This window comes from Frankliniella occidentalis, unplaced genomic scaffold, assembly GCF_000697945.3.
Source record: "Frankliniella occidentalis isolate FOCC.00 unplaced genomic scaffold, Focc_3.1 Scaffold23, whole genome shotgun sequence".
In the NCBI taxonomy this organism is placed as follows: domain Eukaryota; kingdom Metazoa; phylum Arthropoda; class Insecta; order Thysanoptera; family Thripidae; genus Frankliniella; species Frankliniella occidentalis.
This window is the reverse complement of record NW_026267153.1, coordinates 2,811,336-2,820,979: the sequence shown is the minus strand read 5'-3', so window position 1 is coordinate 2,820,979 and position 9,644 is coordinate 2,811,336. Positions and strand designations below refer to the sequence as shown.

The window sequence follows — 9,644 nt, the reverse complement described above, 5'->3', positions numbered from 1 at the left end:
TAAGGAATGTAAGTTATATTCAACAAACAACAAAAAGTGTCACATCATAGAGAGATTATCTTCAAAGTCATTGGATTGGATATTTTAACCGTTCCATATATTATTAAAGATACATCACAGTAATCAAAGGATGGTCTATGCCTTCATGTCAAAGAGATCATGGGCTGAAACATTGTAGATACAGCAGACGATTCACAGATTTTGCCATGGATAAATGATGATATATTGGTACAAATGTTTTGTAATGGTGTACTTTGGATTCAGACTGGTGTCTGCTAGAGAGAGAATTGTACAAGGAACGTGTACTTATTGACTATTACCCTCACACTCACAGCGGTCCTGCATCCTGCAACAATATCTAATGACTGGAAGATTTCATTAAATAAGACTCCTTATCATTGCTTAGTCGTCAGAAAGCTCATAGACAGTCAAGGAAATACATATTGGACTGCTACCACACATCAATCAGATGCAGGACCACCTCAAAGAGTACCAGTAACATTATGAGTGAAATGGTCAACTTAACACGTTGAGTCCCAGGGGGGGGGTGTGCTAATTATGGGTTATTGTGACCATACATGTGGTCACGTGAGACTCAACGTGTTAAGCAAGGAAACTGACTACAACTAAAAACACCCAAAGTATAAGCTTTATATTCTTTACATCTCTTGAAGTTTCTGGCATAAACTACTTTAGCCTATAAGTACAAGTACATAAAAAAATAGTAGACTCAAAAAAAATATTTTTTTTAACAAGTACAAAATCTAATTGACCAACTATCAAGAGGAATAGTAAACAATAACAAAGTCTTTTAGAACTCAGATTCAATTCATTAGACATTATAGGAAGGTATAAACAAATCTCAATATAATCTATAAAAATACATAATTTTTAAGCTAATCACAATAAAGAAACATAGGAACCTGGCTCGCAGGAATAAGAACTGTTTTATTTATATTAAATTTTCAATTGAAATGCCTACGTATAACACAGCTTTCACTTAGCCCAATATCACAAATGTCTTGATTGACATCACAGTAGTCATCGGTTTATATTCTGAGCTCGAAATATATTTACAAAGTCAAATGAAAACCCTAGAATGAGCAATATCAAAGTTTTACAGATCATAATTAAGTTAACTACACAGTTTATTGAAATAATACAGATTACATAGTGTTTGGTATGAAATTTTTTTCCTCCCCTGCTTATAAAATGCACTAATCTTCAAATTTCACTGTAGGATGATTCAATTCTAGCATTCTGTCTAGTCTCAAACAAACCTGAATCTGAAGATGATCTTGCTCGACATTGGATCAAAGTTGCTATGGCCAGTGCTCCTAAAATGGTTGAGCCTCCACACACATATGCCAATACACTTCTATAATTATGACTAGATAGAAAGAAAAAGTGCAAAACAGGTTAATCATTAGGATGGATAGGTTAAGAAAATATTAAAATTATGAAATGTATATGAAACTTACTGAAAATAAGACTGTAAAATAAAAACAGCCATTCCATTACTCAATTTATCAACAAAGCTCATGGCACCATACACAAATGCTCCTGTGTCTGTATCCTGACCAATAAGATCAGCAGTTAAACCTAAACTTGTAACGAGCTGGATTGAACTACTAGCACCTTGAGAACAGAAAAAAGAAATAAAAATATGATATTTTCATAAAGATAAGATCAACACTGTGTGCTAGAGACATACCGAGAAGAACAGCTACTGCATAAACCTCATATTTTGTGTAGATTTGTCCAGCTCCAAGCCATACCCACACACATCCTCCAGCTCCAATTGCACACCCAATTATATAGGCAATCTGAAAATAGATTTGAATTCATTAAGAAAAACAGAGAAATGATACATGTATTCTGTAGTATAGATACATAGTCAATGCAATGCACAATAAAAAAAAATTCTCACCTTTCTTCCTAAATGCTTATTCATTGCTCTAGTTAAAAAAGAAGTGGAAAAGCTGCTGATGAACATAACAAGAGGGACAATGGCTAAACTCACAGCGGGTAGATCTTGTTCATCCAAATAAAGGGGGGTGTATACCTACATAATATTTTAATTTAGGTTACAGTAGTAGATAAGTAAAAACAAGAGTCTAGGAAGTTCTTAGACTCTGTTGGTACTAATAACTCAAAAAACTATCCATGTAGGTAAATGAAAGCATACCTGACTTAGGTTGACAAAAAGTCTAGAGCTCATATAGACAGCTGCTACCTGGTACAACTGGATTGAAAATAAGTGTTCCTTTATGGTTTTCTGCTTGCTATCTGAGTTAATTTTGGTTGTGTCACCATTGGCCCTGACAGTGTGGTCTTCTACAGGTGCTGGTTGGGGTTCTCTTACAACAGCATGGAATAAAATAGAGCATAATACCCCAATCCCCAAACCAGAAGCTAAAACATACTGAAGGAAAAATAAGATATTATATTAGAAACAAACATGTAGAAAAATTAATTGATGAAGCAAACAAATGATAAAGAGCAAATTCGTAATACCTGAAAGTTTCTTTGATCTGAAGGTCCAATTTTACGATCATGATCTTGCGATGATATGTGCAAAACTAGCCAAGCCACAAGATAGATTAAAACATTGGATACCACGGTAAAAGTGTACCTGGAAGAACATGGAAATTCCAATTAATGATGCAACAAACCAGAAGAAGTTACAATAGGAGACAATGCAACGAAGCACTAACCTGCAGGCAATTAATCCGGTACGAATATGTTCATCTGGAGTAAGATCAGGTATCAAAGATAAGTGGGATATCTGTACTGCTGCCCAACCAAATTGAAAAATAATCACAAAAGCAGCATAGTAAACCAGTTGGTACCAGTAATCCCCTGGGGCATCACGGCAACCAGCACAAGGAGAGAAAATAAATGGAAAACTGAGGAGAACACAAAGTGTCCCTGAAACATAATCAGAACATCTTGTTTAATTCAAGTGAAAATTACTTCGAAATATTTACTCCAATATCTACGTACCAACCAAATGCCAAGTTTTCCGCCGACCATATCTGCACATCCAAAAGTTATCTTTTAAATCTGCTTGGACACCAACAAATGGTGTTGACAGTCCATCAGCAACTTGTCCAATTAACATAATCACTCCGGTTACGGGTTCAGGCCAACCAAGGACTTTGTTGAAGTAAATGAGCAAATACGTGAACCACATGGAGGCACAGACATCATTTTGCACATGTCCAAGAGAGTAACAAAAGCGCTGAATGCGAGTTAGTTTCCTTTGCTGAAGCTCCATCCTGGATCAAAGTTAATCTAGAAAAGAGAATAAATCATATCATATCATAAGTAGAAATTGATAGGAAAAGAGTAAAAATAAATTTGGAACCAATAGAACTGAACAAAAATCAACACTAGAAACTGTTCAGGAGTTCATTGCATTATGAAGGGCCCAGACAATGAGTAAGAGAACGGCAGCAGCAAACCAGGCAAACTAACCTAGTGTCTAAGACTGAGAAGCTGAGAGTATCCTTCCCAGCGAAACAACTCACTCGACAGCTAGTCCAGAACTTATTCACCAACGCATGGTTCAGAAATGCACTGTCAAAGATAACTGGCTGGAGATAAGCACTACCCAGAAGTTGGCATATCCATGATTACACCCTCATCTGCACACATTTCTGCTGCATGTTGACACAATGCAACAAACAACAACAACATGTACGAAACTATGTGTGTGATTCATGTGAAGGAGTACAACACAACCGGGGCCCTCTTTGAGGCTAGCGTCCAGGGGTGAATATGAGAAAATTAAAACTACGTTTCACGACTTTGAGGGTTCGGAGAGCTCCCTAAGAACACGTTAACGAGAATTTAGTCCGACTGCTGGACTGCATGTCTATTCCCCCCGCCCCCCTTCCCTCCCCCAAGGTAGGCGGTGTCACCGGGGGGGGGGGGGGGGACTCGCGGAGTCGAACCCCTCACCCCTCTCCCAAACTCTCGGGAGTTGCGTGAAGAAGAAAAGAGAAATTTATTTCTTCACACTTTGGCAGTCAGCGACAGCGTAGAAATGGATCTCGGGAACGTCACGTTGTTTGTCGCCTCCATGGCATAATCGGTAGCGCGCCCGCTCCAAGCGCGGGAGGTCGGAGGTTTGAATCTCCGTCGATCTGAAATTTTTCTCTGGCTACCAAATTTCAAATGGGCTTCAAACCCGTCGTTTCACCAGCTCCCCCTCCTAGAGTTTCGACGGCGTAGTTGTTATCATCCTGGTGTCACTGCGTCGCGCACTGCGTCGAAGGTTCGTCTCACGGCGAAAGCGGGCCGTGGGAGTTCCCTTTACCTGGCACCTTGTTGTGGTGGCGGGTTCTTAAAGTTCTCCATGACCTGTGGTGGGTTAGTTTAACCAATGTACGAATTCAACTGTCTCAGTACGTATCCCCGGGAGTATACGTTCTACCACTGTTGCTGGAAGGGGCTGTTCCCGATGGGAGTCACAAAAAACGACTGCGGAGTAAAAGGCGTATTCCCCCATTTTTTATTTTCTTTTATCTGGATCGTGGAAAAGTGAGGGAGGAGGGGGAATACTTGTGGCCGTGTTAGTTGTAGCTATCCCAGGTCGGAAAATCGCGCAAACTGCATTGAGACAGCATTTTATGTCCTTCCTAAAACGCGCATTATAGGCGCATACACGCATTTTTAAACGCGTTTTAGACAGGACAGAAAATGCAGTTTTCATGCAGTTCTGCTACGTGGTATACAACTGTGTTGCTACAAGCAGCAACACTGCATAGCTTCTTCAACTTCAACTTGAAACACGCCTATATGGTCAGCATTGTGACATTTTTAGTATCACGGGGTCTCTCATCCTTCCTTTACTTTCAGTTTTAAACAATTAATTCAGTGTTGCTAGATTACTACCTACATCCCGTGATATACTTCATTTGTTTACTTAGAGTTCAGTTTAGATCTGTAGGAGGTGGAACACACGACACATTATCGAGCGTCCCGACGTCCAGACCGACCGCAGTGTGCTTGGGCGCCTACGAGGTAGGCAACCCATCGTACCCGTCTGTGGGTTTGTATTCCTACCTCCAAGGCTGTGAGTGTAAGCGGAAGGAAGGAGAAATTGCAACACAGACATATTTATTCATTTCTGCAACATTTATTTAAGGACATGCCATAACTCGTGATGTGTTTAGACATTATGGTAAAAAAGAAGAAATGACATAACTGTGGTAACAAATTGCAGCAACTCCAACACTACAAAGTCCGCATAGAATAGAGAGCAACAAAACAAATAATAATAATGAATGAGTGATAAGCAACACCAAATCACTCATCACTTAAATTCACCTGCTTGTACATCTGTACATATTTACACGATTTTCTATGCTTCCCCTTTAATAGCAGTTGACAAGTCTCAGGTTTCTTAACGGTGCGATCGTCTGTAGCTGATCGTGTAGGTGTACGTTTCGTATATATTTTGAAGTTCGATATAAGCCCATTCTTTCTGAGTTGAAACAACTCCCGCGTCCAAAATCAATTTCATAATTAAGAGACACACCCATTCCCATTACCCTATCCTGATTTATGTTTCCTTCACCGTCAGAGAAGAGAAATATCTTCACAGTTCGGAGTGAGATTTCAGCTTTAGTGGGAACTGATCAGAGATCCCATCAACATTGATATCCTATTTTGATGTCACCACTAGCAAGCTCAGAGGCATAAGGGTAACAAGAGCATGATGCAGTTTCAGCTAGCATCGCTTTTCAGCAGGTGGATCTAAAGCGGTTCTTTGTCCTAGCTTCGAATACCGGCGTCCTTCACAACATAACACAATTTAAACCATAATTTCGAACAACAAAAAACAAACAAATAAACAAAGGAGCCTTTACAAACATCACCAACCACACTGCAGAGGCTACGCACTCCTAACTAATCAAATTTGGGACGAACCCATATATACATTCTAACAAATAAACATCTTTACATTTTACAATCAAGGCATCACAGAAATTTTCCTTTCAGAGAAACAAAATGTCATCGCCGCAATAATTGGTCAAAGTTATGATGATGACACGTGAAATCAACTCTTAAAAACAAATATTAATAACATTTCAGCAATTTTTAAAAAGGTACAAACTACTCTTTAGAGCTGAATCACTATATGTTGTCTCAATTGAAAGTATTTTGCTAAAAATTACAAATCACTCAGAATATCTCTATTCCAATTTTAAATTACACACATTGTTCATTTGGATAATAAATTAACACTTTCGCGCCTCTTCCTCTGCTGATATTCGAAGAGTTCACCTTGCCTCGGACCCAGACCACGGCAGCCTGAAAACAGAGGAAACAGGTAAATAGGGCATCGTAACAGATAATAATAACTCTGAAAAGTTAAGAGTAATTATCAAACATGGAGGTGGTAAACACATACTTGTTACGGACTGGGGGCTTCGTGATGGCCCAGCGAATCGTCGCTCTCGAGGTATGTGACATAGGAGTCGGTCGAGTCCGGGTGCGCCATGTCCGCCGAGAGGGGGCCGTGGGGGCCGGGGCCCCCCAGGGGGTGAGGGCCTGGAGGGGGACCCGCTCCGCCGGGCACGGGGGCGTGGCCGAGCGGGGGTCCGTGGATAGGCGGCCCGCCGTGCACGTCGTACCCGTGCATCTGGAACAGACAAAGAATACCCCGGTTAAAGTTGAGAGCTAACATCACACGTTTTTTTACAAATGATTTTTGCATGTGTCTGTATTGTGTCATAAAAAATAATTGCCTTAGCAGAGGCAATTTTAAGGCAACCTTTGTTATTGAATTACAAATGCACACTAAAATTATAGGAACTTTTAGATTTATATCTTATGAAAACAGAAAAGTTTTAATAAGTGAGAAATAACTGAGGAAAGAAGATCTCTAATTCTATTTTTTTTCAAACCAAGACAATGTTTCTTTGACTTTACAGTATATTTTGGCGGTTGCCAGGTTGCCCGCCCTGGAACGGCGCCCGGTACTTTGCACATGGCTCCCTGCACTCTGCGTTTAGGCGCTCGCTCGCTTGGCACATGGCTCTCGGCTTTTAGGGTGCCACGGCACGGTGCTACCGGCCAGAGGGAGACAGAGACAGCGAGAGCGGGCGGAGCAGGGCGGCCGCGCCGGTGGGTGCGTACGTGTGTGCGTGCGAGGGAGAGAGAGAGAGAGAGAGAGAGAAATGCAAGGTGGTGTGATGGCGTGCTGTGGGTGGGGATGGGCGTGGGGGGGACGGGTGCCATAAAGATAAGAGAGTCTTCCCTCCAGGGCCTCCGGCGAGAGAGAGGGAGAGAGAATCTCGCGTTGCCTCTGGCGCTCTTTTACGGCTGGTTATTTCTTCCCTCTCCGCCTCACTTGTTCTCCCCGTCCCGCTCTTCTCTCTCCCTTTCCCCTACCTTTTTTGTGTTTTGTATCTACGGCCCGTAGATGCCTTTGGCGCACAAATTCTTAAAGAAAGCCCCAAACCTCGGACGCCAGTAAGTAAGCTCCTTTTATCTCGAAAAACATTTTCCCTTCTTAGCAGTCATCAACTTATACGTTCCGTTCGGTTCCGTTCGTCTCATCGTTGCTGCCCGTCTGTCTGTTATTCCGTGTGTCTCTCACCTTCGGATTTACGGTGTGTTGCAGCAACAAACTACAATGTATTATTTTGTGTGAGGAGAATCAGTGATTAGAATTGTGTCCGCTGCTCATTGAATAAGTTTTATTTATTGGTCGTCGAATACTTTGAAATCGTGGTGCAAGATTTGGCCGCGTCGGACATAAAGAAGACAGACGGACGCAGACAGGTGAGACGGTCCGAGGCGCCAACCTTATCAGTTGCTTCCATAAAATAACAACGCGATGCTGCGGCGGGCGAACGTACGAGCGGCGCGACCGGCCGGGAGGGGACGGGAGAGGGGTAGGGGGAGAAGGGCATGAGCAGGGAGAGAGGGACAGAGAGAGAGAGAGAGAGAGGGGAAGGGGGAGGGGGGTGTTCAAAAGCACGTACAAAAAGACAATAAATGAAACATCGTGTCTATATAAAATGTCCATATCCACCATGTAAAATTAGTATCTAGTGCAGAACTGTATTGTTGTTCCAACCAGTCGGAAGGACAGGACCAAAAAACTATCGATTTCTGCTCGATGTGAACAGAAATTTGAGGAAAGGGGTCATCAGACCTTTATTGTCTTAACGCAGCACATGGCGGCACACCCGAGGGCGTTACAGCGCTCCCACGCACGCAGGACCTCAGCATGGCGCCACGACGCCTCTCATCCGCGGGTTCCCATTCCCCCCACCGCCACCGCCGTTTACAGTCGAGGTAAATAAGGCAGAGCTGGTTAAACTCGGACAGAAATTAGACAGCGTCAAATTTAGGAGAGGATAGGGACTGGTCTTGGCCGGGGTCCAGCTCCTCCAGCCACTCACTCCGGCCACGGCTCCGGCCCCGGCGAGCGCGCGGCTCCAGGGCCCGGGGACGCCGGCCCACAGTCGGGCGCTCGCCGGGGCCGGCCGGGCCGGCCGGGACAGCAATGGCTGTGCTGCTCCAGTGATAAGAGAGTCTGGCCCGACTCGTCTGGAGGCTCCAGACTGGGGCCCTGGAGCCGCCTGGAGCCGCCTGGAGACCGAACGGGGTGGGGCGGGGCGGCGGCGGGGCGGCGGCGGCGGCGGCTCCAGTACTACTTGTTGGGTACCGAACGTGTCACGGGTATACACAATAAAAAGACATTCCCAACTTTTTTTCCACGTCTCTCTCCTCTTTCTGTCTCTCTCGCTCTCTCCCCTTCGCCCGCGCGTCGCCGTCGGAGTATTCAGTATAGGTGGGGGACCTGCTGGCGCCGACTGGCTGGCCGCCGGTCATAAGGTGGTCAATTTCTGCGTATGGTGACGCGAAAGCGAGGAGGAGGGGTGGTGTCTTTGGCAGACTGAGGCAGTCCCACAGTTCCATGGCCACGAAGCAAGCAAAAAGCAGGCGAACGTCGAACTGAAATAATAATGTACATCCTGCCCTTCTCGGTCGGCGGAATTTCAGTCAGGAACAACAGACGTCAGCAGTCGCAAATTGAATTGACTTAATAATCGAACAATCGACAACGATTTTAACTTTCACAGTACTGACCCGCAGCCTTTATAGTAAGACAATGTGCACAGCCCATCCAGAAAGCCCGTCCGTCATTCGTTGCGAAGTTCAGCCAACGCAAGCTCTCGTACCGCCTGCTAGGTAGGCAACATCTTGTCTGCGACGCGTGCGTGTACTGCGGGGTGGCCTATCCCGAGTCTCGCAGGCGCCGAGCTTCCGTAGTATGACGAATGCATCGGAATAATAAAATAAAATAGAACGGACGTACTTTCTGGACGGTCTCTTATCCTGCAGGGCCCTCGCGCCGAACATGTCATGAGCAGAGAGGTCGTCAGAGCGGCCCATGGCAGCAGCCTGCGCCGCACATGTCATGTGTCCGTCTTGGCGTGTGCCATAAGGAACACAGCCAGAGCTACCCCGTCTGCACTAGAGATAGGGGGAGGAACAGAAGGAGCTAGAGGCAGCCCCCCGACAATTAACCGAAACAGAATACGATAATGCATCATGTGGGTGTGCACGTTTCAGCGGCACGGAGATGTGCGTGCGTGTGTGTCTGTGTGTGTGTG

General features: G+C 44.3%; 2 protein-coding genes across 7 annotated transcripts in view; both read right to left on the bottom strand.

Moving 5' to 3' along the window:
* LOC113205047 (major facilitator superfamily domain-containing protein 12) lies at nt 1-3,711 on the bottom strand. Of its 2 annotated transcripts, none has more exons than XM_026420490.2 (9): nt 3,481-3,711; nt 3,007-3,297; nt 2,718-2,931; nt 2,518-2,635; nt 2,189-2,425; nt 1,931-2,065; nt 1,715-1,826; nt 1,482-1,638; nt 1-1,390 (listed from the first exon to the last, which is right to left on the bottom strand). In XM_026420490.2, exons 2-9 carry the CDS (start codon nt 3,278-3,280, stop codon nt 1,225-1,227), a joined length of 1,413 nt encoding a protein of 470 aa, XP_026276275.1. In that variant the 5' UTR covers nt 3,281-3,297; nt 3,481-3,711; the 3' UTR covers nt 1-1,224. The 2 variants fall into 2 exon arrangements, with proteins under 2 accessions (XP_026276275.1, XP_026276277.1); XM_026420492.2 differs by having other exon boundaries at nt 3,534-3,711.
* Nucleotides 3,712-5,126: 1,415 nt separating this feature from the next.
* The window catches only part of LOC113204994 (insulin gene enhancer protein ISL-1), a 127,454-nt gene continuing 122,936 nt past the window's right edge, over nt 5,127-9,644 (bottom strand). For all 5 annotated transcript variants that reach the window (XM_026420404.2, XM_026420405.2, XM_052265065.1 and 2 more), the window contains 2 exons: nt 6,425-6,655; nt 5,127-6,324 (listed from right to left, as the gene is read on the bottom strand). In XM_026420404.2, the coding sequence (XP_026276189.1) occupies nt 6,428-6,655 (228 nt within the window). In that variant the 3' untranslated portion in view covers nt 5,127-6,324; nt 6,425-6,427. The remainder of the gene's footprint in view (nt 6,325-6,424; nt 6,656-9,644) is intronic.